Source organism: Camelus ferus, chromosome 16, assembly GCF_009834535.1.
Source record: "Camelus ferus isolate YT-003-E chromosome 16, BCGSAC_Cfer_1.0, whole genome shotgun sequence".
NCBI classification, from domain to species: Eukaryota; Metazoa; Chordata; class Mammalia; order Artiodactyla; family Camelidae; genus Camelus; species Camelus ferus.
In genome coordinates, this window is record NC_045711.1 from 21079372 (window position 1) to 21105803 (window position 26432).

A 26432-nucleotide genomic window follows, 5' to 3' on the forward strand; every position below is an offset into this window, starting at 1 on the left:
TGCAGGCAGCCCAGGGGGCTGCACTGGGAAGGAGTGGGAGCCCCGTGGTGGGGGCAGGGGGCCCCTGCTCTGGCTCAGACACAGGGCCAGGTGGGCTCCAACCCACCCCCATGGGAGCACAGAGGCAGCTCTGGGAGAGGCCGTTTCCCACTCGGCGATCTCTGGACTGCGGCCACAGGACAGGGCACCCTGCCCCTGCCCTGAAGATCCCATCCCACAGATGGTAGGGGGCACAGCAGGGCGAGGGACAGGGAACAGGCACCCCAGGCCTACTCACTCTGCCTTGGAGACACTGCGGTCTCCAGACAGGCCCCTGCAGAGCAGACCAGAGGGGGGAGCGCTCCATGGCGGTCCCCAGTGGAGCAGCTCCCCGCCACCCACAGACTCCACGGACGCATCTGAAACCCCCTTACCTGCTCACAGCCCGCGCCCCGTAGTCATCCAGGCCCTGTGGGGAGTGGTGAAGCAGAAGCAGGTCAGCTTGGGGTCCAGGGGGTGAGGCAGGGCCCGCAGGACAGGGGCTGGGTGGGCCAGGTGCCCCTCCTGACCACAGGGAGTGTAGTGTTGTCTGCAGCCAAGGGCATGAGAACGACGACAGTGACCTCCCAAGTTCACAGGGGGCCTCCTTGCCTGGCCTGTGTTCAGCTGTGGGCAGTGTGAGCTCACACTCATGGGCACGCTCAGGACAGGCCACCTGACAACCCCTCTCCACACACGACCCCCACGGACTGCACACCCTGCCAGTCACATGGCAGGAGCACCTGGGCAGGTGAGGGCTGCCTGGGGAACCCAGTGACACTGGGGGTATGGGCAAGTAACGGGGGGCTGGGCAGGGAAACCAAGCTGACAGGCTGGTGTGGGAGGGCAGCTGTGATGGATGATCACCTGCAGGCCCCCCATGCCAGCCTGTGCCGGCCCCTGCGCCTTCAGCGCAGCTGCAGCTTCCTGGCCCCTGGGGAAGGAGGGTGCGGGGCCATCAGCGGTGTTGGGAGCACCCTCCGTGGCCCTCCATGCAACAAAACCAAATCCAGAGACCATGAAGCGAGTAGCACGCGGTGGTCAGATCCCTCCAGGCCTGGCCAGCTGTGCGCAAGGCCCCAGAGGCGCCCACGTGTTGCTGCTCAGCAGCCTGTCCCTGTGACCCCAAGGCACCATACCTCCCCTGAGGCTGGCCAGCCTCTCCCGGCCGCTAGGGCCGACCACCAGGGCCGACCACCAGCTCCAGCCTCACCTTCTCTGGAAGGCTCCGAGGGCCCAGACCCACCACCCCAGTCTTGCCCACTTAATTGTCTCAAACCATGTTCTCTCAAACTGCAAACTCCTGAAGACAGCCCTGGCCAACCCGGCACCTCACACAGCTTGTGCCAGGAAGCCCCTCTGTGAGGGGGGCTGGCGGGGTGGCCGCTCAGGACAACCACCAGGCGGGGAGGGTCCCCCACCATGCACGCAGAGCCTTCTCTGCCTCATCCACCTCCAGCACCACATCACGCCGTCAGCGTGGGAGCCCTCAGCTGTCAGGTCACCTCCCTGGTGGTCAACCGAGGCTGCCCCAAGTTCTAGAGAAATGTGTTTTCTCCTCCTCCCTACTGCCTGGGGGGCTCTCGACCCCAACCTGAGGCCCGGCCCTGGAGACTGGCCCCTGCCTCCCACGCAGCCACAGCCGATGAGCGTCCTGGAGGTCTCAGCCCCTCCAGCCCCGAGCTTCCTGCTCAGAGCCGTGCGGGACTGTCCACGCTCACAGCCCAGCCCCACGGTGGCCTCAGGACTGCCATACATGCTGGGGGACCCACACCCAAGGACCCAGGCCTCGATTTTTTGACCCTGGCTCCCTGGTACCAGTGGCCTGGCCGTGGGTGTCAGACCCTGCCTCCCGAGGGGCCCAGAACCATGCTAACTAGGAGGTTCCAGTTCCTCATCAGGCCCTGAGTGGCAGGCGCCTGTGTCTGCACTCGGACCCATGACTGCAGGAGCTCCATGGCTCTCAGGGAAGGGTCCCCTGGACATCACGCCCTCCCAAGACAGCGTCCAGATGCCCCAGCTGAGGGGAAGGGCAGGCAGAGGAACCTGGGCCTTTTCTTGAGCCCAGAGACTGCAGATGACAACCGGCTGTGACCCCTAAAGTGGACCAGCAGGGGTGCAGATGCCAGGCCCAAACCCCAAGCACCCAGCCTTCCAGGGTAGGCGCCAACGTGGGGCTGTGGCCGAGTCCAGCCACCCACAGCCTGCTCGGGCCCCCGCGCTCACCTGGGCGAAGGCGGGCACAGCCACGCTGTACGGCCTCTGCTTGAAGGCGCCGGCCGTCTGGGCGGGGAAGGCCCGGGAGGACGTGCCATAGTCGGGGGGCGGGATGGCCAGGTCCTCCTTGTCCAGGAGGTTCCCAGTGCTGCTGCTCTTCCCCTGCTGCAGGCTGCGGGGACGGGTTGCCGGGGGTCAGCCCAGCCCCAGCCCAGCTGCCCCCAGCCTCGCTGGGCCCCTCAGAGAGGGCAGGACAGGAGGCTGCTCTCAGTGACCTGGGGTGCAGCCCTGCTGACTGGACCCCCTCCTCTAAATGGCAGCCACTCAGCCCCTCGGTGGTCCTGGTAGTCACTCTTGCCCTGAGGGCCAGAAGGACCTGGGGGCTCACGGGGAGTGGCTGGGGCCCCCCACCATGCACACTGCCCACAGGGGAGGGCTGCGAGGGTATGCCCCAGGCCTAGCGTGGGGCAAGGACAGTCTCCCCACAATGAGCCACTGAACAGGAGCCATCCCACAGTCATGATGACCACTCCTAACAGCACATCCACACCCCTGCATCTAAAGCCTCAGACGTGCAGTGCTAAGGGCACCTGCCGCCGGCACTCTCACCTCATGTGCAACCTGTCGCCACCGTCGCTGTCCAGAACCCGGGTGTAGGAGAAGGGGAACCAGCCCCGCCTGGAAGAGGAGACGCTGGTCAGAGTGCACCAGCCCCTTTGTCCTAGTGTGCCACCTCACCCCAAGTCCCACCGGTCCCCTGGCCTGGCCACACCCATCTGTGGAGGAGACGTGTAAATGCTCCAGAGAGACCAAGAGACCCCAGCTCCCACCGGGGGTGTTCATCCAGCTCTGAGCTCAGTGCCCTGGACAGGAGCAAGGCTAGGTGTGGGGAAGATGCCAGGACCCCAAGCAGGGTACCTGCTTCTCTTAACACATAAGTCTGGTCTCCGGCCAGGTGGCCCAGCTGGGCGGGGCCTCAGCCCCAGGTGGGCACACAGAGCCACACCACCACCACAAGACACCGTTCAGAGAGAGGCAGGTGTGGTGTCTGGGAAAGGGGGTGTCCCCCAGTGCCCCTGCCCCTCAGAACCCCCCTTAGGGTGGCGGCTGCCAGGAGGTCAGAGCGAAGCCCCGTCCGGCCTCTCCCTCCCAGGCTACGTAGGGAGGCACGCACCTGGGCAGACCCTGCCCCCAGCAGGGGTCTCTCACCCCGACAACAGGCGTGGGCAGACAACGGTTGGGGGGGAGGGGCAGCTCCTGATGGGGCAGCCCCCGGGCGGAGCGAGAGCCAGACAGTGGCACAGCCTCTAGACCACGAGTATGACGTGAAGCCATGAAAGTGCGGCCCCCTTTGACCCATGTCCCTTCTAGAACCCAACTCCAAAGCTGGTCACACGTGCACAGGGCACGTGGGGAAGGCTGGCCTCTGCCGACTGGAGGCCGCACGCGGCAGCAGGGGAGGCGGGAGACGAGGGCACACGCGGGACGCACGGCAAGTCAGGGGATGGCGGGGGCCCACGGCTGCGTCTGCTCGGGCTGGATGAGCAGCCTGCGGGAGGCGTGGGGCCTGGATGCCCAGGGGCCAGCAGGGCTGCCCCCCCACCCCGGGGACTCACATCTTGGTCTTCTCGCTCTCGCCGTAGTGCCAGCCATCTCGGGCCTCAGGCACCAGCAGGGTGATGAGGTCGCCCTCCTTGAAGCTCAGCAGTGTGCTGTTGTCACCGGCCGCGTGGGAGAAGATGGCCTTCACCCGCATGCGGCCATTGCGCTCCAGGCCGGCTGCCATGGAGCTGGAGCGGGGCAGGGTCTTGTTCTCGGCTGCCGGGACGACAGGGCAGGTGTGAGGGTTCTCGCCCCAAGCGGGGAGACGACGCGGTTGGCCTGCATCAGCTCAGGTGCGCGGCGGTGGGGCGGCAGGAGGCCCCTGGTGGGCCCGGAGGTGGATGGTCCAGCCTGGTGGACACTCACCAGACCTCCAGGGCCCTTTGGACCCAGACTGCTGGGACGTGTGTGGACCCAGCCTCAGACCTAACACCTACCAGCGGGAGTACTTCCCAGGGCCCAAGCCCCACCTTTCTCATCTGCAGATTCGGAGCCCCTTACGGCCAAGGCCCCTGCGCGGCTGCAGGAGGGAGCGAGAGCCGGGCTGCAGGCAGGCGGGGAGTGGTCCCCTGTCCCTTGATCCGAAAAGCCCTCCCCAGCATCACCCCTGCTCCTGTCATGGGCTGCGCTGCAGGGTCCCGGCCCCGCCCTGCCATGCTCACTTAACGAGGAGGCCGGCCCAAACCCAGGGTCCAGGGCAGGGACTTCACAGAGGTCGCGTACCCCCAAGCCCCCAAGCCCCCCACCCCAGCCCTCGGCCTGCCCTCAGGGTGGCGCCCCTCCTGCGGGAGGGGGGCAGGGCGGGGCCGGGAGCTCTTACTGGCGGCATAGCTGCTCTTGGGCGCCACACTCTTGCGCACGGGCAGCGTGTTGGAGTAGGAGTCGCTCAGCTTGCCCTGCGACTGCGGCGGGGGCGTGCTCTTGGGCGGGGCCGCCTTGCGGTCAGCCCAGGGGTTGTAGTCCTCGCTGTCCGGGCCCGAGACGCCGTTCATGACAGGCGCGTTGTCCTGGGCTGACAACCGCTGTTGAGAAGAGGCAGCAGAGGTACGGTGTGGCAGGAGGGCCTGGCCTGGCGAGGCCACGTGGAGAGCCCCAACCCGCCACGCTGGAAAGCTTTCCAGAGCAAGGACTTACCCCCACAAATGGGGCCAGCTCGGGGGGCACTGGCAGGGGCTTGGCCCCCGGAATGGGGTCCGAGATGACCAGGTTGGACTTGGAGGCCGACAGGGCGCTGGGCAGGATGGAGCCGTTGCTGCTGGCCACCTGCTGCATCAGCTGCACGGCGCGGTCCGGGATCTTGTTGGGGTCCGCGCAGGCCTGCTGCCACAGGGGCAGCTTCTGCGCCAGCAGCTCCTTGCCCTGAAGTGGAGGTAAACAAGGTGGGTGGGAGCGAGGGCCGGCCGTGGCTCCTGCAGACGGGCAGGGCTGGGAGGGCCTCCGCACAGGGCCTGCAGCCGACCTCAGGATACGCCCCCACCTCGGCAGCACAGAAGGCTTCTAAAGAGACACGCCTACCCGGGAGGGGGCGCTGCCCGGGCAGCTCTTCACCAAGCGAGGCACCCCGCAGCCAGCTCAGCCACCTGTGGGGCCCTGAGCCCCAACCCTGGAAAGGGGATGCAGTGCAGTGAGCCGTGCAGTCAAGGGATCCCCAGGAATGAGATCAAACCAAGGCCTGCCCTGGGCGGGGGCCTCCCCAGGAGCCCAAGGATGTTGAAATGCACAGGTGATCCCGTGGTCAGCCATGGGGCAGGCAGCCTTTGTGGACAAACCGCGAGATGCTGGGAAGAACACCATCCTTGCAGGTCTGAGAGTCAGGCCCCCACTCGGGCCTGAGAGCCCACCAGGGCCTGCCCAGGACACAGGCGGCCAGATAAGCACAAGGGCTGACAGAAGACAAGGAAACCACGGCCTGGAGAGGGACCCGGGGTAGGGTACAGCCAGAAGTGAGACACCAGCCTGAGACCCCCTGCAGCCCTTTCGAGAGTCCTGTGTCCATTGCATGGGGAGAGCCAGGCCTGCTGGCCCAACTGGGCTACCATACCTGCAGCAGGTGATACAACCCATGTCCCACTGCAGACCCCAGGCCCGCTGGACGGAGCTACCCCCCGCCTGGAACAATCACGGTCTCCAAGACCTTGGAAAAGGCTGTCCAGCCCTCACTGCTTCTCCCCCTTTTCTTCCCACTTCTTCTGACCTGTGTCTGGGACAGGGAGGGGCACCCACATGGGAAGACTGGACGATGCTGGACAAATAGCCCTTCTGAGCAGGCCACGGCCCTTTCCACCACCTGCTGGTTTAGACCAGGGGCCAGCAAACTACGGCCTGAGGGCTGGCTGCCCACCCGTAAATAAGGTTTGAGGACCACGGCCACACCTACGTGGTTTACACATCTGTGGCAGCTTCCGTGTGCGGTGGCCAAAACAGAAAACATTTACCATCTGGTCTCTGGTGGAGGTAAACGGCTGAGAAGAAAGCGGGTCAGCAGGGACCCAGCCCCAACAGGGGCAACCTAGGGTGAGGGTGCAGCCCAGGGCTCTACCAGGTGCCGACGGCCCCGGCGCTGCAGGGCCTGGAGCTGCACACCAGGGAAATGCCGGTGGCCAGCTGCTGGGCATGGGGGTCCTGCCCTCAAGCACTGGTGCCTTAGCCTGGGGCTCCTGCCTCTTTCTAACCCCTCAGGGGGCTGGGGTCCAGCTCCCTGGGAAGTTGCCTATCAAGTCTCGCTCATGCACTGTCAGCTCCCCAAGAAAGCGGGCGGTGGCGTCCTGGGGCAGGACGGCTTTTCTGTCCTCCAGCCGCACGGACGAGCTCACGCGCTCCCTGACCAGCCGCAGGCCCAGCCGCCACCAGAGGGCGCACACGCCTGCTGCAGCCCTGCTTGGGGCTGCGTGGCAGTGCGGCCACTGCTGCTGGAACACTGCGGCTGGCAGCAGGTGCCCGCCCGCCCGGCGGTGCAGGTAGCGACGGGGCCCCTCCCACGTCCTGCTGCTAGCACAGGCCCTGGACGCAAAGCCACTTAGCAGGATGGCCCCACCCCAGCCTGCAGGGACACAGGTCCTGTCGCTGTCCTTTCCTAGCACCTGTGGTGAGGGCCCTCGGGCCAGCACCAGCAGCAGGGGCCTCTCCACGGAGGGAGGGCCTGTCTCCTTGGTGGCCAGGCCAGGGCAACCAGAAGCTGAGCCAGATCAAGCACACATGTGAGGCGCACGAACCCTGCTGACCCGCAGAACCCCTTATGGAAAAAGGACCAAACCAGGGCCTCCCTGGTCGGCTCAGCTGCCTGGCCACATCTATTCTCTCAGAACGTTCTGGAATGTCCCAGCGCACAGAGCTGATCCCACACCAGATCTACCTGTGGACTATGGGGAACAGAAAGTACACTGAAGCTGCCTATCCCTGCAGGGGAGCCAGTGTCCTCTGGGGCTCGCTGGCTCTGGGGGGGGAGGGGTGCCCGGGGGAAGCGCTCGTAGTGGGCTGTCAGCGCAACTGCTCTCACAAAGACCCCAAAGCAATTTCTAACTAATCTTAAAACATCTGTACCCTTGACCTGGTAACTCTTCCTCCCCCAACTCTCCCTGGGGTCGGGATGAAACACACGGGGCACTGGGCACGGTGCTTTCATCACAGCTCAAGGCTGGGCACCCCGAGTTCCCTGGGGGAAGCAGCCTGTGTCTGCAGAGGCGTGCCTGGCCCCACACAGAGTGAGCACCTCACCTTGGAGTGGTAGGCGGCAGAGTTCTTGGCCACGGCGCACTGCTTCTCCACCAGGAAGCAGAACCTCCTCCTCTCCTCGGTGAGGGCGGTCTTGTAGCCGTCCGACACATAGCTCTCCAGCTCGCCCTGTTTGTTGCCGATCGCATCGATGTACTGAGGGGGAGGGAGGGCAGGCAGGTGAGCCCTCGGCAGGACAGCATCCACCCACCTCCAGTTCTGGGCAGCCCCACACAAGTGGAGCGGGCCACCTCCCAGCTGGCCCCCTGGCAGGGGGCTTGGCCACGTGACTCACTCTGGCCACAAGTGTGCCCTGCTGTGTCACTGCCCCCTGGCTCCCTGGCCCCTGAGCCCTGGCGGCTGCACATGTAGAGACCACACTGGCGGACAGCTCAGTGAGGCCTGGGGGCGGCACAGTACCTCCAGCGGATCCTAATGCCAACCACTGAAAGCCACCCCAACGGCTGGTGCATCAGGAATGCTCAGCCTGCGTGGTGTGTCGAGATGACTAATTCACACCCAGATCCCACGGGGGTGGGCAGAGGATGCGGACGCAGAAGGCTGCCTGACGCTGGGGCACAGTGGAACGTTCTGCAGGCTGGAAAGTTTTGGTAATAAAGTCCTGGGCAGCTGTCACAGGAGGCAGGAGCACCGACATGCACCATCAGGGCCCAAAGAGCCCCCTCAGCGTCCGTGTGTGCAGGCCCGTCGAGCCCCGGTGGCTCCAGTGGGCACAGGGCCCTCCTGGCTCCCTCCTGTCTCCCCTCTCCTCTGCACCCACCGTCCATGAGGTGTGCAGACACCCCAGCCCTGGGGTCTCTGTCAGGGAGCAACTTTTCCAGAATCGAGCCCCGTCCTCAGGCAGGGGCAGGCCCGGGCCGCGAGGGTGCGGCCTCCCTGCAGCTCTGACTCCGTGTGGGTGGGCGGCGGTGCTCAGCTGGAGGGATGAGGACTAGCCTGCCTGCCGGCTGTGGGCTCGGCCCCCAGGCTGTCACCAGCGCACTGGCTCTGCCAGCCTGAGTACAACACCCTGGCACGGCCTGCCCTGCGCTGTGCACTGTCACCAGAAATGGGACCCTGCTCCCTCTGCTCTGCAGACCACCTCGCCTCCCACACTGAACCCCACCTCCGCGCCCTGGAAGACCAGCTTAAATGGCCTCAATGTGGCCAGCCCACTACCCACCCCTGAGGGAGCGGCAGGGTCACGGCTATGACCATGGGGCCCGAGTGCCTGAGAAATGTCTGAGGGGAGAGACCTCCAAGGCAGGGGGCGTCCAGCGGGCTCTGGGCCAGGCCTGCTCCCCACCCCCCTCCCTGCACCCACCACGGCAGCCTGGAGGCTCCAGAAGCTCTTCTGGTTACTAAACATGCCAGTGCCTCCTGCCCCCGTTGCCGCACAACCTCCTGCACCACGGCTCCTCTGGGAAGTGGGGGTGCGCCTGCAGATCGCGGGTGCTGCTGAGGGCCTGTGGAGGGCATGGTGGGCGAGGCCACGCTGTGGGGGAGCCCTCAGATGCCACCCAGCAGCCTGCCCAGGAGCTGGCTCAGAACCCTGGGGTGCCTGTGAGGACAGGAGGCCTGGGGGTGGAAACACTCCTGGACAGAAGGGCCTGGAAGGGGCAGGGCTTGCTCAGAGAAGGGACACTGATGAACACTCCTTCCCCTGTCGCCGAAACAAGCAACGCCCAGTGCTAGGGTGAAGCCCCCAAGGGCCCCAAGCTCGCTTTGCTCCGTGGCTGTTCTCTCCCCTCCAGGGGACGTTCGGACATGGACATGGCCTTGCAGGCTCCAACCAGCCCCGGACAGGGATACCTGCCTTAGCCCATCCCCACACACGGGCTCGGCTAGGGTCCCAGGAGCCCCCTAAGGGAAGGCTCATGAGAAGTCTCTGCGAGGTTCTGGAAGGAGTTCAGGGTTTAACCCCCAGAGGAAGCCACACCCAGGCCCTTCGTGGTGTCCCCACCTCCCACTCCCCCTTGAGGCTGCTCCAAGGCCAGCCAGGCCTGGGAGATGGGGACTCAGGGTGAGCCAGGCATGTGCAGACCCCACGCCCGGGCGGGATGGGCTGAGGCGCTTAGAAGCCCTAGTTACCACCTGAACAGGGACTTCGAGGAGGCAGGGGCGCCTCTGTGAGCGGTCGTCCCAGGACAGCGGCGCAAACCAGGACGTGGGCCCCCGGGGTCTGGCCGCCCCAAGCCGGCTGCTGAGCACAGCTCCTCCCCGAGCTGCCCGGTGTCCCCGTCGTCCTGCAGACGGTTTCTGGGTTTTCAGGCTGTGGCACCGTCTTTCACATCAACGCCCGTGCTCCCTGGAGGGGAGGGAAGCCAGCGCTGGACATGCAGGCGCGGGGCGCTGGCCTCATTAGCTGCCTGGCGGCCTCCCGTGACGGGACAAGGAGCGGTGGCTTACTTTTAAGATCTCCACTTATTCAAACAAGGCCCGACAGTGGCCCAGGTCTCAGGCGGGGTAACTGGAAGGTGGGCAGGAGAGCCATCCTGGTGGCCCCCAAGAGATGGCTGGCCCGAGAGGGGCCATGGGCACTGGGGGCCCCCACACCCAGCACCCCAGCCGGGACACACGCATGCCCTGCTGCTGAGGAACAGCGGTCCTCCTGACTCCTCTTCCAGGACACCAGCTTCTCACGGAGAGAAGCCACCACTTCACGGGGCAGATACTGGAAACTGAGGCCAAGAGAGGAGCGTCGGCCTTGAAGGCGAGGGACAGAAGGACGCCCTACCACGCAGGCTCCAGGCCCCCTGGCCGCTGTGGATAGGGACACCCCGCAAGATGCAGGAGTGTGCACGCTTTCTGGAAAGCGCAGAGGACAGAACACGCGTGACCCCACAGCCCAGTGACTTAAGCCGCAGGAGAAGCCACAGCCGTCCCTGGCCATCCCCCGCCCGGCTCCGGCTTACCGGGTGCCATGGCGACGGCACTGTAGAAACACCCAGCTGAAAGCATTTAAGACCCACAGAACGCGCCCACTTAGTCACCCTGGGCTGAACAGCCCTGTAATCTGAGAAGACAAAAGTGGTCAGAACACGTGTCTCCTCTCCCTCCGGAGCAAGTGACTCAGAGGGGGGGAGGAGCGCTGGCTTTGGTTTCCCCATGGTGGCTTTCCCACGTTCCTCAAAGCCCCACCAGCGCTGGGAACCAGCGCTGCAAGGATGAGGGACTTGACTAGCTGGGACGCACAGGAAGGAGCAGCAGGAATCTGATGCCCCCAGACGGCACTCGGTCACCGGGCACCTGCTGGCCAGGCCTATGCCCCCTCCCTGGTCTGAGGGACCCGACAACCCAGGCCCAGAACAGGGAGGCCGGCCCAGGGCCGGCAGGGGGAGCGTGGTGGGAGCTGTGGCAGTGGATTGCTGGAGACCCCTTCAATCTCATTTAAAGAAGGGCTCAGAGCAAGACTCAGGCCCGGGCTAACAGAGATAACCGCGCCCTCCTGCCCACATCCTCGGCAAAAAGGGCAGAGTCTCTCTGGCAGGCGTCAGGGGCCTGCTCCCCGGGGCCTGGGCTCCACGCCCACCTTGCTGGGTGAACCCCGCCAAGTCTCTGGACCCTCTGGGTCTCCATTTCTCCATCTGGAAAGCTAGGGCCCAGATGGTCCAGATCAGCTCTGCCCGGTAGGGCAGCCCCTGCCGAACGCGACCCGGGAGGTGAGCAGGTCACATCCAACTTCAAAGACTTAGGAGGGAAAGCAGGATGCAGAACATCTCAACGGTCTACGTGCTAACGTGGCGTTCTACACACACCCAGCTGACAAAACGCGCTATTAAAGCAGCTGCACCTGCCGTTCTGGGCACTTTTCACACAGCCACCTCTCAGGAGAGCTGTGTCCAGTGCTGCCCTCGAAGGCCTTCCCAGCTCTGATGGGAGCAGCTCCAGACTTCCCTTGGTGCTGTCCAGGCAGGCAGCCCGCCACGCGGCTCGATCGGGGGACCTGGGGGTGGTCATGGAGGGAAGCAGAGTTCCCCAGAGGACCCCGAGTGTCCTAACGCTGTGTCCTCTGTACACAGCAGTCCTGAGAGGGTGCAGCGGCCTCTGGCTTCTCACTCATTTTTTTTCCAGGTGGACAGACCCTTAACTGATTTAACTCTGAAGAAAGATGTCCCCGCTGCTGGGTTGCGGTGCCTTGTCCACAGACTGCCTTTCACACTGAAGAGCTTTTTAAAACAAGAACAGCAGACACAAGAGAGGCTTGAACCACTGCCGTCAAACTGCACCCGTCCACGGGCCAGCCCCTGCCGTGATCTTTCTTGAAAATCTAAATTATGGTTATTTTGTTTCTGCTTTGTTAATTACACACCCCTTTAAATAGCAGCGTCTCTCTCCTTTCTCGGAAGGCAATCTGGATGCCTCCCGGAATGAGGGAACCCAGGGAGGGGAGCAGACAGACGGGACCCCCAAGCCCCAGCTACAGCCCATGTCCCTCATCAGGTATAGTCGAGGCTCCGCTCTCTGCTTCTCAGGGAGGGAATGGGGAAGTGGATCAGAGTGGCTCTGGGCCCCTGGCAACCTCAACCCTGGGTGGATGGGTGGGCTACGGGTCGGGCCCTCTGCTCTCCCAACAGCAGGAGCCTGCCTGGAACGGCTGCAGAGAACCAGAGCTGGGTCAGCAGGGACATTCTAGGCCCTGGCTCTCTGGCTCCATCCACCAGGTCTGGACCACACTGGGGGTGACCCCTGCCCCACGCCCGCCCCAGGCCCAGCCACCTACCTCCTGCCCTCTCTTCCTGGGCCCTCACCTGCTTGCGTGCTTGCCGGCTCCTCCCTCGGCGCTCAGTGCCGGCACTCGGGGTGGGAAGGACACCCCGTCTGGCCACACACCCCAGTGAATCCCGAAGGCACAAACAACTGCTTGGATTTTAACAGTCTAGGTGCCCCTTGGAGCACAAGGGCTCCTGCTTGTGTTCAGTCTGTTCTAATCGGAGTTGGGCTGGGGGTGGGGCCAACGGAAAGCAAAACGGGAGAATTCCTCACCGAGTCCCTCAGGATGCACCGGGGGGACATGCACCCTGCCCAGCCCTGCCCGCACCGCTCCCCGCAGTGCCCTGAGACAGCCCTTGGCACCAGCCACACCCCCGCCCAGACCCTTCAGGCTCTGATGGTCAGAAGTCCTAGAAACCACTGACCAGCAGGGAGCCAGGTGCCCAAGAGAGACCCCAAAGCTTTGAGAACCCAGAAGTCAAGCTACAGCACGACCACTCACACTTGCGTGCCAGGGGAGGGGACCCTGGGCCAAAGAGACAAGTTGCTGGGTGAGGCCTGTCACCACACCCTGTCCCCTGGAGCCCCCTCCACACAGGTGGGCGTTTCTTGTTGGCACCTGGCCTAGTGAATCTGGCAAGGCCTGGAGGTTCGGGCAGTGACTTCGGCCATGAGGTCAGCACCTGGTGAGTTCCCTACTTCCAGACAGAACCCTTGTCCTAGTTTGTGCCCCAAGTGCCTAAGTGCCTGTTCCCCGACCTATAATTAAAATCAGTTCTTTAAAAAAAAAAAACAAACTGTTCTTTTTGTAGAAGTCCCAAAACACAGTCTCAATTATCAGCAGTTCCCAAAAATGGCTGACACTGACCCAGTCCCACTCACGGGGACCCTGTCATGGACGGACAGATGGACACGCTCGCTCTTCCTCCCCCTGGGGCAGGTCCGATCAGCTCCCCCACCCCCTTCACCACTCCATGGACAGTGACCACCAGACACGGCCTGTCTTCAGTGCTTCACGGGCGCTGGCCCAGGGGGATAAGACTGGCCACGCCTGGCAACAGAGAGGCCTTGGGGGAGGCGTGTAGCTGCTCCAAGGGTCCACCCCCTGCCTGGTGGGCACCCAGGCAGCCTCTCCACCCTCCCTGGTGAGTGTCCTGCACACACTAAGCCCGAGACTGGGAGGGGCAACATGTGGGCCAGGGGCTCCAGAAGGCACACACGATCCCTGGGAGCGACTCCAGAAAGACCACCCATCTCGGGAGCACGGAGCAAGCCCACGCCCAAACCCACACACAGGAGCCCCGGGCAGCGTCTCCACACCTGGAAACCAGAGTCACACGGGCTCCGGCAGGCCGGGCAGCCTACCTCCTCTGTCAAGAGGTGCAGGTAGCTTGAGTCAGGCCAGGGGCTTCTGCGGCTCGAGGACGCCCGGGCGGGGCTCCCTGTGCCAGACGTGGGGCCCAGGGCCACCTCCACCTGCATGTACTGCCCACTGGGCCACACATGGCTCAGGCCCCTGGTGAAGACCCCCCGAGTCCGAGAGGCCCTGGGGAAACAAGGAGGCTCTGAGGGAGCAGGGGAGGCCACTGGAGCCGGGGGCTCACCACTCAGGTCACACTGCCTCTGGGGGTCAGTCCCCACCTCCCGAGGGGCCCCAACAGGTCAGGATCCCCCCCCGACAGATGACAGTGTGTGGGCATGTCTGCCTCGAAGCAAGCAGGCCTAACAGCCAGGACGTCCTGCGGGCCCAGGCGAGGCCAGGCTCTCCAGGTCGGGGCCACAAACTATAGCCTGGATGGAGCTGCCCTGATGGCCGGTCCACTACCGGAGTGGCCCGCGTGAGAGCTGGGGATAAGCCACTCAGACACAGAGAGACGGGAAAAGCAGACTCCTGCTCTTCCTCAGGAAAAGAGTGTCTTGAACAGGCCACTTCCTGGGACTAGCAGGACCTCAGCCAAGGCTTCCGGCTCCCAGGCCAGGGCGGGGCCTCCCGTGAAGGGGCGGGGCCAGCTCAGCCCAGGCATTTCCTCCCGGGAAACGCGGGAGCGGCGGGGCTGCCACACCCCTCCCAGCCCTGAGAGAGGTGGCTACACCTCAAAGCAGAGCCAGTCCCGGCTCCCGGCCAGGTCTGCAACGGCTGCAAGAACCAGAAGGAGCAGCCCCAGGTGCCAAGGTGCCCTCAGCTGCTCCGGGGGGGGGGGCTGGGCATCTCAACAAGGCCACCAGGCAGGACAGGAACGTCCACCAGACAGGAGGCCAGCGCGCCTTCTGCCAGCTCAGAGCGCACCAGGCGCCCACCCCTCCAGCGCAGACGTGGGGAGAGGGGCTGGCTCCACGGCAGCCCCAGCCTGGCCTCTCGGGTTCCACGCCCCCAGAGAGCAAAAACCACGCTGGCTGGACCGCCCCTTAGCAAGATGACCGGAACAGCGGCACATACTGGCTGTCTCCGTGTGACCTGCCTGTGTCGTGCGCCAAGAGGGGCAGCGTGGAACACAGCCCCCAGTCCTCCCAGAGAGAAGTGCCATTACTTGAGAATCACTGCACTGAAACCCTCGGGAAGCCGAGTCAGGTGGAAAAGGCGGGGGAGGAGAAGGAGGAGCAATGATGGAGGTGGGACAGATGAGGGGAGTTGCTTCATCCAGGCCCCGGGGCCCGTCCTGCTCAGGAGAGGGAGGAAGGCGCAGGTGCCCCTCACAAAGGGGGAAGCAGGCTCAGAGAGGTGAAGGAGCTCACCGTGACCACCCGGCCTGTGCACAGGGGCACAGCTGGGATCCATACCAAAATCTGACTGCCAGGGCCTTGTGGCTGTGCCCGGATGGGGGGACAGGCCAGCCATGGTCCATCTGCAGGCACCTGGGTGAAGAGCAGCTGCTACAAGTTCTGGGAGGCCTGAGTGAGAAGTGGGGGTGACCGGGCCTCACAGGGCAGCAGAGCTGTGCTGAGAAGAAAAGGCAGAGGGAAGGCTCGGTTGTGGGGTGACCCTCGGACACAGGAAGAAAGGTCATCATTGGACGTCTCCAAGGCCCCAGGAGGCCAGGGAAGACGTGGCCGGCCTCGCCAAGCCAGGGGACGAATGGGAGGCCTCCTGCAGGAGAGAAGACCCTCCAAACTACCTGTGCGGGAAGACTCGGGTTTGCAGGACCCGCCCTCTCAGCCCAGAGTGGAGCAGGGGGCGCAGTGGAGGCCGGGAGGGGGGTCAGGGCTCTCCTGGAGAGAGAGCTTTTGCAGTGGGTGGAGGGAGCTGGTGGGCTGAGGGGGCTGCGCCGCTGGGGACCAGAGGTAGCAGAGTCACGATGACTCGGGCCTATGTGGAACTGAACGACGCCAGCGCGTCCTTCTCTGCCGCAGGACGCGCTGGACGGGCACAGACCCTGATGGCAGCAGGGCCAGCTCGTCCAGACTGAGGGCCTCGGCTCAGCGTGGAGCCTCTGAGTATGGGGCCCTAAAAGAGAACGAAGCACAGATTCCTGACGGTAAACACGAGCGGAGCACTGACCTCGTCCCTGCGTGCGTGGGCCTCGAAAACAGCCGACGGCGAGCAGCCAGACGCAGAAGGCCACGTGGGACTGTTCCAGTCACACTGCTGGGGGTGGGGCTGCTGATGGCCACTGAGAGCACCCCAAGTGGGCGGGGGGGACGGTTATATGACTCTACGAAATACACTCGGGAACTACTGAGCTGTGCGCTTTCAAGGGGTGATCTGCACAATATGTGAATTCTCTCCCGATAGAGCTGTTCAGGAAAACCACTTTGGGGGTGGTGCACAGGCTCCCCTCCCCTCTCAGCAGGCAGCTGAACCCCTGAACAAGCTGGTCTCCTGTCCCCATCGCCAGGCCATCCAACCAGCCCCCGGGGGTCCCTCCGAGGGGGCACTGAGGGTGTCACTGCCCTCCCAGGCAGTGGGGGAATTGTCCACCAGTCAAGGCTTTCAGGAAGCAAAAATGACACTGCAACAAAGGCGGGACAGAACAGAGCAACAGACACACACCTGCACAGGTGTTTCTGCAACCTCCTGCCCTAGCTCCCAGGAACTCACTCCTGGAAACGACTCAGATGGGCTCACGGCAGCACCCTTGCTGCGGGGGAAGGCCTTGAAGTGGTGACGGGTATGGACAATCCTTGAAGATGACAGTCATGAGACTGGGGACGTGGGGAGGGGACATTACAGAGAGGCAGGAACTGCACCATCGCAACCGTAGAAACACTTGAGTGAGGGCGGTGGCAGCGACACAGAGGGGGGCGCTCCACCACCGCTCAGCCAACTACCACTCGGTAGATGACAGACCTCATCTGCTGCCGCCCCGCCTGTCCCCTCCACCAGAGGCCCCAGGCACGGGGTGGGGGGCAGGGCGGGCAGGCTGGTCGGGGGAGAAGGGCCTCCTCATTTACACCGCACTCGAAGGGGCCTGCTCCAGAGGCAGGATCGGCCTCTCAGACCCAGCGTGACCCTGAGGCCTTCGCAGGCAACAGTGTCCCTGCACCCCAGGGCTGAAAGCGTGCACCCACACACAGAGCACTGCAGACAGGGCAGTGAGGTGCCCTCAAGCTTGCCGCCCTGACGGCTGGTAGGGAGGGGAAGGGTGGGCTTTGAAAGGCGAAGGGTCCACCCCCAGGGGTCACCACCACTGCTGACGGCCGGGGAACTGCTTCCTCCTCATCTGAGACACGTGACGTCAGAACGGCGTCTGGGTCTGATCTATGTAAACTGTCCATGGGGTTCTGGTGAATCGGGTGTGTCGGGGTCATGTCTGCCACAGGACACACAGTCCTACCAACTGTTACCAAGGCTGTGCCCCTCCTGCCCCGGAGCGCCATCTGCCTCACGCCGCAGGGCTGCTGAGATGCTGGACCGGCCAGCGTCTGCCACCGGAGGCTCGGGGCCCGTGCTGGGAGCGGGCAACCACCGGCCAGTCAGAGTGACAGTCGGGAGTCCCTCTACGAGGCAGGGTCCTAGGGGACAGGCGGGGAGGCTCCCTCTGCCTTTCTGCTCCTCTGGCAGACTCTCAGGAAGGGGCTCTCACAGGAAGGGGCTGCGACCTGCTGGTTCCACAACACGAGGCGCCCGCTGCCCAAAATCCCCTGGGAGGTTGGAGCCTGGCTCTGCCTGGACCCATCGGGGGGCCGGCCTCCGTCCCTGAGGCCGAGGCGCTGGGGACGGCGGGTGGGCAGGCGTGCACCCGCTCGCCCTGACAAGGCCCCCAGGCCCTGTGCGTCCCCCACGTGCACCCCACCTGCAGCTCCTTGTCAGAGTACTTCTGGGGGTTTTTGCTCCCCTGGCTCTTCTTGCGGAGCTTCTTCAGCTCGGCCTGGCACTTGTCCAGCGCGTCCCCTTTGCTCCTTTGCTCCGCCTGGTACTTCTTAAGCGCGGCCTGAAGTTCAATAACAAACACGAGGCATGTGATGAGCAGGAGAGCCCCTCCTGCCCTCAACACGGCCACAGCGCCCGGACCCGGGACGGCTGCAAACCCAAGTGTGTGTGTGCGCGCGTGTGGGGCTCCCTGAAGGCCACGGCCCTGCCAACCCCGCAAAGACTGGGCTGGCTGAGACCCCAGCCCAGCCCCCGGGGTGTGAGCACCTCACGTGACCCGTGTAACAGAGCTCAGCCCCTCCCCCTTCTCATCACTGGGCAGAGGTGACAGGGCACGAACGCCTCAATGAAACTGCGGGCGGAGGAGTCCACACAGGGGCCACCGGGGCCACCTCACGGCGTCATCTTTACTAAAGGCAGCCGAGAGATGAGGGCAGCAAAACCAGCACGTGGGGCGTCAGAGGTGAGGGGCCCCTCGCCCCCCCCCCCAGGATCATGTTTAGTCTCAAATGGACACGAACGTCAGAGGGGCTGCAGGAGCCCCAGGGGGCAGGAAGCTCACAGGAAGCTGAAGACCCTCAGACCCGGGGAGGGCTCCAACACAGCAGAGGCGGAGCCGCGCCAGGCGGCCCAGGGCATGGGCGGGGCTACTTACACTCAGGTACCTGGAGTCCAGCTCCACCTTCTGCTCCAGCTGCGTGAGCAGCTCATTGTGAAAAGACTTCAGCTGGATGCAGAGAGGAGAGCGAGCAGTCAGCTCTGATGTACCACCCGGGGAGGGAGAGCCGGGCGGTCCCCACGACCACGGCACCAGGCACCCCAACGTGCGAGGCCCACCTGGTCTGTGAGTCGCCGACTCTGCTGTGACAGTTGGCCCGTGGGGCCAAGCAGACCCAGGGCTGAGCAGTGAACTGAAGTCCTGCCTTCCCATGCGGAAAACAGACTGCCTCCCTGATGTCCCCCATCCTGTGTGTGGGGGGGTGTCTCAGGCACAAGCTGGGCCGGCTGGGTGCTGGGTGGGCCTACAGCCAGGGTGCACCTGTGCTTCCCTAGGCCCACCACTCACAGTGTCCCAGCGGTCACTGACCATAAGACCCCATCTGGCCCAAGCCCTTTCCTCCTGGGCATATCCTCGGCCATGGGGGTCACCTCCCCAGCGTGTGACTCCTGTCCAGGGCCTGGGTACGTCCCCGCCTTTCTGAGCATGACCACAGGACAGTGCATCCTTCTCTAGTGGACACACAGCCACAGCATACGACCGGCTCCTCCTCCGCCTCTGGGGCGCCCGCCCACCACCGCCGCCCCTCCGTCCCCGAGCGCCCACACCAGGAGGCTGGGACTCACCATCTCCTCCAGCTGATTCTGAATCTGCCTGTGGACCTCGGCCATCTGGAAGAGAACGTCGCCTGGGAGGCAGAAGGCAGGAGAGAGAAGCGGGAGGACTGTGAGCTACCCAGAGTGACCGTCCCGCCTCCCCCACTGCGGCCGCGGAGTGGACAGCAGGCCAGGGGCAGGGGTGCTTCTCCAGGGGACACCACCAAGAGGCGGTGGAAAACTCCAGAACAAGGGTGCCAGCCCTCAAGTGTGCACGGCTGCTTGGCATCTCTGAGGGCTTGGGGTCTCAGGGGCTGGCATCAAAGCCAAGGTTCACGACAGAGCTAAGAACCTGGAGACCCCACCTGTGCAGGTTTCAACTCGGCGTGTGAGCCCGCGAGCCCACGCATCTCCCTCACGGGCACAGAGCAAACAAACCTCCACAACGCCACTCATGGGGAAGACGGCCGGTGACCCTTTCCCACCCCGAGAGGAGCAGGGCTTCCCTCCTCCACCGAGGGCTCCGATCGAGCAAAGAGACGCGCTCCAACCACAGGCCCGCGCATTCGGGGACTGAGCCAACATATCCCCCAACCCTGGGGCTCCGGCCCCTGCAAGGGCTCTAGGACCCACTGGCTGGCTCTGGGACCCGAGGCCTGGCCAGCACCTGCGACCTCCATGCGAGAGGGCTCGGCTGCTCCAGAGCAGCGCAGTGTCAGGGGCACGTCAGGGACACTGCCTCTATCGGCGGATTCGCACGAGGCCGACTGAGAGGTCGGGCTGTGAGAGCGCAAGGAGCAGGCGGCCGCCAGGGGCCACATCCGGCTGGACGCCAAGGACAGGGGCAGAAGGGGACATGGGACATGGAGGAGTCTCGTCTCCGCCCTCAGCTGAAAGGAAACCACTGGGACAAACCAGCGGGCAGCAGGGGACAGGCCAGGCTGCCGCCTCCCTGCCCTGCCCAGTGCGGGCCCCCCGCTCCCTGCCCTGCCCAGTGCGGGCCCCCCGCTCCCCTGCGGGTGAGGCCTCCGGCACAGCCACGGCCTCTCAGGGCCCCTGATCTGACTGCACGGTGGGGACGCCGTCCCGTGTGTCAAGGAGAGCAGGCGCAGGGAGTCCAGACCCACAGGTCACTCTCTGGCCCCAAGTGCCCTCTCAAGGGACGTGAAGTCCGTAAATAAGACGCAGAGCAAGTAGCGGTGGAGGTCACACTGTCGGCCACCCTCTAGGCCCCAGGACTGAGAGCGTCCTGATCAAACTGAACACACGTTTCCATAAAAAGGCCGCACACGCCTAGCTCAAGAACATCTGAAAAACAACAGAAAACAGCAAGTCCTTTAAAAAAGGACTCTTGTTGCCAACAAGACTATGTGGAGCTTCTAGAGGATTCTGGCCCCCGCACCCCGGGCTCTCCCGACACACTGGGACCCCAGCGTCTCCCGTGTCCCCCGGGCCACAGCCATCTCTCGGGAGTGCACGCGGGGAGGAAGCACCAGGCCCCAAGCTGCGAGCCAGCGGCTGCACGAGCCAGTCCACACGGGGAATTTCCATCAGTTTTATAAGTGGACACACAGGTCCTCTTCCTCCGAGTTCCTTCCATGGGTCTTTGGAGCCCGTGGGCCGGACAGAGCCACACCTCGTTCCTGGGTGCCGTGACCCTTCCTACCTTCTCTGGGCTTGAAGGACAGCATGGCGTGGGGACAACCTCCCAGGCCCAGCCACCAGGGGGAGGAGGCTGCCAGGCTCTGCCAGACCCCGTCTGGGAACCAGGTCCGTGTCCACGGCACAGGTGGGCCCTGAACTCGAAAAACCAGGTTTAACAAAACAGCAGCTCAGACCCAGGCTGGCCAGAGCAAACAGCAGGGGAGCGGGATTATCAGGTCAAGAGCCACCGCCCCACGGGGCCGCCAGGGCCCAGGAGTGGACAGAGGGTCGGGCAGGTAGGCGGCCACCCCAGGGCCCTGATGGGAGGGCAGCCGGGGCCACACCCGCACGGAGGGAGGGGGAAGGCGTGAGCAGCAGGGACAGGGGAGGCCACAGGGTTCACATGGGTGCCACGAGGCTCCACCAGGACAAAAACAGAGAGGTATCTGAGAACGAGGCGACGCCCCTCCTGTGTTTACCCAGCGAGGCAGGCAGCCGGGGCAGCGGTGACTCACCTCTGGCTGCACGCCCTTCAGCTCTGAGTTTTTAAATTCCTGGTACTCCCAGTAACCTACAACACAGCCTCACGTCTTTAGACTAAGAGTGGAGCTTAGCACCCGGGGCACCACCCCTCCTGGGGAAGGCAGGGGCTGGGCTGGGGCAGCCGGTGCGTCTTCACACACACGGGTACACACACAGGAATGAACATCGGAACAGGAGCTGTACTTCCACGCAGATACAGGCGATGTGCCGGTTATCTCTGTCCCCTCTAGCAGTCCGGCCAGACACAGGCTCCTTCTGTCTCGTGGCTAACACAGGACAATGGCAGGACAGTCACCACCACCTCTGCTCCGCACAACTGTGGCCTGGGGGCCGAAGAGCCCCACAGAGGGAGCGTGTGCCCCTGGAGAGAGGCCGAGCAGCCCCAGGAGCCAGGCTGGGCCCTTGTCCCCTGGGGTGGTGGCCTCGCCCTGGGCGACGGGGTCAGAAAGAATTGGTCCAGCTTTCCAGGGGAAACAGCCCCCCAATGAGAAGGCAACACTGGAGCGGGGGTGACCGGCCCGGAGGAGTCGGAGCCCAGGCCCCCAAGGACACTCACAGGTCGAACCACCACCCGATTGCAGAATGTTCCCGTCACTCCAGAAAAAGACCCTGTCCTCATCAGCGGTCACTCCTCCCTCCAGACCCAGGCAACCACTCATCTACCTTCCGTCTCTATGGACTCCGCCCCCCGGCCTGGGCATTTCGTGTCAACGGGGCCCAGCAGCACGGCCCTCTGTGTCCGGCCTCCTCACGGCGCACGTGTTGAGGCTCACCCGCGCCACAGTGGTCACGGCCTTCCCTCACAGCCGCCTGACGTCCCGCCTGAGGGGCGGCCGACCACGACTGTTCATCCCTGTCCGTCAGCGGACACTGAGGTGTTTTCAGTTCTGGCTGTGACAGACGGTGCTGCTATGACAATCCGCTCTGCTCCCAGAGCGACTTTATTGCATAATAACCCTAAACTCTGCCTGTACACAATTAGCCTTCACAATATGAGTTTTCAAGTTTTCCCATCCGCTTAGAGCTGAAGAGTCCACTGGCCAGCAGACCCCCGGGGAGCTGAGTAAACTGGGGGTCCGCAGCCAGCGCAGTGACCATGGGGTGGGGGGGCCAGAGCCTCGGACCTCCAGAGCCACCAGGCCCTCCTGACTCCTCTAGAGCTGGACCACGCGCCGCGCCGCCGGGAAGGGGCCAGGGCCTCCCCAGCACCACCGCCGCCTCTGTGGGGGCCGCTCCTTGCTCCGGGCTAGTCCGGGTCCCCTGGGAGGAGGAAACTGCAAATACTAACAGGAACTGATTCCACAAGGAGCCTGCCTCTCTGGCAAGTCTCGGTGACTCAGCAGTCACCCCTTCAGAGCAGAGGGCGCTGGCCCCTCAGCAGGAGGTAGTTTCTGCCAAACCTTGGGGTCACGAGCACCAGGGCTCAGTCCCTCTGCCTCTTCCTTACACATCTCATTTCACCATTGATGCGAGAATATTCCCAACAGACCCTCAAAAGCGAGCGCAGCCCCAGGCAGGAGCCTCGGCACCAGGACCCGGCCAGGGCACGTGCTGGCCAGCCCTGGGGACGGAGGTGCCCACCGGTGGGAGGAAAAGGCAGAAGCCAGAGCCCCCACGGCACAGAGGGGCCGCGGTGATGCGTCAGGACGCTCAGGGCTGAGGACGAGGGAGGCCCAGGAGCGGGAGGGCCCCGCGTCAGGGGACGGCCAGCGGGGCCAACACTCAGCACAGAAGCGTGAGCAGGACCACAGCTCCCCCGAGGGGGCGGCACAGAGCTGTCCTCCTCAGAGCTCCAGGTGAGGCAAGGCAGAAGGGCGGCCTCCCCGCCGTGCTCCGGCCTCTCCCGTTCTGTCAGCAGGCGACAGAGCAAGCTCAACTGCCCGCCTGGTGCTCTGAGAACTCGCAGTCGATGGCCGGGGAGGCCAGATAGCCGCAATCACTGTACACGCTCGGTGACGCAGGACCCACATCTCAGAATCACAAAAACATTCAAACTGGGCTCTTTGCGAAAAGACAAAAGATTCCAGAAGACTAGAGAAAATGACCCACACCAGACTTTTAAAAACACAGACTCAAGAAATTGTAGGCTGGTATCCTGATATGACTGCCGTTATCTGGACAAAGGTGACCAGCCTACAGCCCGGGGGGCTGGCTACCCGGCACCCTCCCCACTGCTCCTGCCTCCGGCACCCGATCCCTCTCTTCCGGGTAGAGGCGGACAAGCAGCTAACGCAAATCACAGCCGGTTCACCGGCCACACCCAGAGGGCTCCAGCCAGAGCCTGCTCTCATCTGTGCTCAGAAGACAGAACTTTTCCCTCCCAGCCCCACCTTCCAAACAGCGGGAAAGCCAAGAAAGTAACAGAGCGGGGACCCCCGGCCCCTCCCCAGGCTCCCAGCCCTCTCCCCGAACCCGGGACCGCACCCGCGGCCCTCCAGCCCTCTCAGTAGCTCCGCACCCTGTTTACCTGAGCACTGCCCTGAGAGCATCCAGAACAAGGCGGGCATGAACAGGCCTAACCACGGGTCACGAGGAGCGCGCTCAGCGGCACCAGTTCCCGTCCTCCCTCCGGGCGTCGGGAGTCCCTAACCCAGGAGACTCCTCACTGTTGTTGCGTCTTTCACGACGCTGACACTTTTAAAGATTCAAGCTGCTTTCTGGCTTTTTTTTTTTTCTGTATGAAAAATACATGTTCTTATAATCTGCAAATGACAAGACATTGACAGGGAGTGTGAACCCGGGAAGGGGGAACAAGAAGGGGTGGGTAGGGGGGATGTGGGCCCCGGGGTCCGGCTGCTCACAGACTGGCAACGGACAGATCTGTGAAGCGCCCCATCCTGTTCTGGCCGAGGGTGGACCAACCTCCAGCCGAGGGCCCCTCCTGGACCCTCACGTGAACTCCTAATCCCAAAGGAGCGAGGATGGCATATCTGGAGGGTCTGAGTTAACACCTATTTAGGCTTCAAATAACACATTTTTGCCAAAGCAACACAGGCCCAAGGGAAATCGGCTTGTTGACAGCTCTGCTGAAAATGGCCAGCGGCCTGAGCTGACCCCCAGGGAAGGTGAGCGACAGACAGAATGAAGCCGGTAAGGGCCCGGCTGATGCCCGCATAACGGTGCGCTGCACGGACAGCCAGGTCCATACAACACACAGGTGAGCATCGCCTCCAGATCAGAGTGTCCGGGGCAACAGGTGAAATTCCTAAAGCAGATCAACCGAGGAAGCCGGAGGCCTGGCAAGGGAGGTCACAGGAGGCAGTGTCAGCCTCTGGAGGAGGGAGCGGGTGGGCTGAGACCTGGCTGGGGGAGGGGCAGGAAGTGCAGAGGGGATGGGGAAGTGGGTGGCAGTGGGAAGGAATGAAGGGGAAAGAGGGGAGGGGGAAGGGAGAGTCCAACACGTGTAGGGCAGGACTTCTGGAACCCCAGCCACACAGCGGGACCAGCCCCAGGGCAGAGACCAGCCTCTATCCTGGCGCCGTCCACTGGCTGGGGATGCCCGTCAGGGAGCGCCACCTGTGGGGCGACAGGTCCCAACAGTCCAGGTGTCGGCAGGGAAAGGGCTCCAGGCCTGGGCTGCCTCACTGTCTCGTGGTTGCCTGTGCATGTCTGTCCCTCATCCCAGGATTCAATCTGGAAGAACATGTGCATCCTGATTAGAGGCTGGGGCCGGCCCTCGCCCCGGAGAAGGGGCCAAGCAAACAAGTCCCCTGTGACTGTGACAATAGGAATCCTGGCACAGCTCCACCTGACATCAGCGGTCCTGCCAGGCACGCCCTCCACCTTTAAGCAGGACGGCAGGTGAAGCGGTTCAGAGGCTGGGTGAGGAGACAGGAGAAGCCCATAGCCCACATGCGTGTCTGTCCCCCCGTGGAGCGTGGAGCCTGGCCTGGGCCGGCAGGAGGGCACCACCCACCTCTGCTCAAGGGGCGGGCTCCACCAGTGCCCGTCCCACCCCGCCATGCTCTTCATCCTTGGTGACAGTAAGGGCTGAGACCAAGTGCCCGCCTGGTCTCTCACCACCCCACCCCGACACCTGTGTCCTTCCCACTGTGTGAGGGTTGTGCCGGCCTTTGGCCCCAGCTGTGAAGATGACACTGCCCGGGCCCTGTGGCAGGAGCCCAGGGGGCTCCCATAAAGGCAGTGTTGGGGTGCAGGGGAGAAAGGGGGTATCTCTGGCAACAGTACAAACGTGGGGGGTGCTGATGAGAGACCAGCTCCCCAGCTGCCCCGACCTAGGGGAGATCCAGGGCTCCCAGACCATGCCAGGCGCTCCTGGAGCACTTGGCTTCCAGGATGGCATCCAGACTAGCCCCCAGGAGCAGCTGGATTGTGGCTGGGGAGGGTCCCTCCCCCAGCAAGGGCTGCCTGACGAGGCCCTCACCCCAACTCCAAAGTAGCTGACGTCGTCCCCCCGCTGGCGGTGAAACTGCTCAGAGGGCAGTCAGCCCCGATGCGGCCATAAATGAAGCTAGCTCAGAGGGCAGGGCAGCCCAGGGCTGTTGCCTGCACCTGTGAGGGCCGAAGCCCTCCCGGACCCGCAGGGGAGTGAGTGCCCCCTCTCTGGCTGCTGGCGTCCTCACAAGTCAGGCGGGGGCCGGAGATTCACGGGAACACCAGGTGGGGTGGCCACAAGGCTGTGGCCCAGGTGGACTTGAGAGCAGAACGTCCACAGAGTCATATCAGGGAGGCCAATGCTCCTTGGCACTGCGGCCAGACTGACCAGTGCAGGTGTCACGTGAGGGAGGAGGGGGTGGGGCCACGAGTCACCGTCTGGGAGGGCCCCCCAGCTCCCTGAGCAAGACAGGTCAAGCCAGGGCCACCCCGCCCCCCTTGCTGGAGGAGCCCAAGGTGGGGGGGTGGAGCTGGGGGACCACGTGAGGACACTGGCGAGCCGCACCTCCTCCCAGGCAGAGCTGCGTGCTGGAACAGCCCAGAAGCCCCTCGTGGTGCTGGGGCGGCGCAGAGAAGGCATCTGATCCTCCTTTGGAGACAAGGCCCCCAGCCCCATCTCCGTGGAGCTGGACTCGCATCTGATGAGCAGGAGGCACTGTTGCTGCCCAGCAGTCATGGTGCGCCTTTTGATTACCAGCGGCCACCAAGGGTGCCAAAACACTCGTTTCTCGAGGATCTGTCATCTCAGGAGGAGCCAGAGCTCCTGTTCCCTGCTGGTGGCCGCGGGCTCGGAGCCAAGAGGTCAGCGGCTCTAGCCTGGCTGGGAGCGCCCGTCACCTCCTGGAGCCTCTGAAGCAAGCATCTGTGACGCTCCATTATTCCAGCACCTTCTGGAGCGGAAAGGTGCCTCCGAGCTGAGCAGCACAGGCCTGGGCAAGGCAGGAGCACAGAGACACACAGCCCAGGG

At 64.1% G+C, this 26432-nt stretch overlaps 1 protein-coding gene across 13 annotated transcripts in view; it reads right to left on the bottom strand.

Annotated features, from left to right (window-relative positions):
- Window positions 1-26432, bottom strand: part of BAIAP2 (BAR/IMD domain containing adaptor protein 2) — a 60590-nt gene that overhangs the window by 7450 nt on the left and 26708 nt on the right. For 9 of the 13 annotated variants that reach the window (XR_004311589.1, XR_004311587.1, XR_004311588.1 and 6 more), the window contains exons 4-13: window positions 18914-18975; window positions 18225-18296; window positions 17493-17630; window positions 7552-7704; window positions 4972-5196; window positions 4658-4859; window positions 3852-4053; window positions 2845-2913; window positions 2245-2407; window positions 414-448 (exon numbers count right to left, since the gene is read on the bottom strand). Coding sequence is in view for 8 of the 13 variants with exons in the window: in XM_032456613.1 (XP_032312504.1) it covers window positions 414-448; window positions 2245-2407; window positions 2845-2913; window positions 3852-4053; window positions 4658-4859; window positions 4972-5196; window positions 7552-7704; window positions 17493-17630; window positions 18225-18296; window positions 18914-18975 (1321 nt within the window). In the remaining 5 variants the exon portion in view is untranslated. The remainder of the gene's footprint in view (window positions 1-413; window positions 449-2244; window positions 2408-2844; window positions 2914-3851; window positions 4054-4657; window positions 4860-4971; window positions 5197-7551; window positions 7705-17492; window positions 17631-18224; window positions 18297-18913; window positions 18976-26432) is intronic. The other 4 variants (XR_004311591.1, XR_004311590.1, XM_032456618.1 and 1 more) reach the window with 1 other exon arrangement.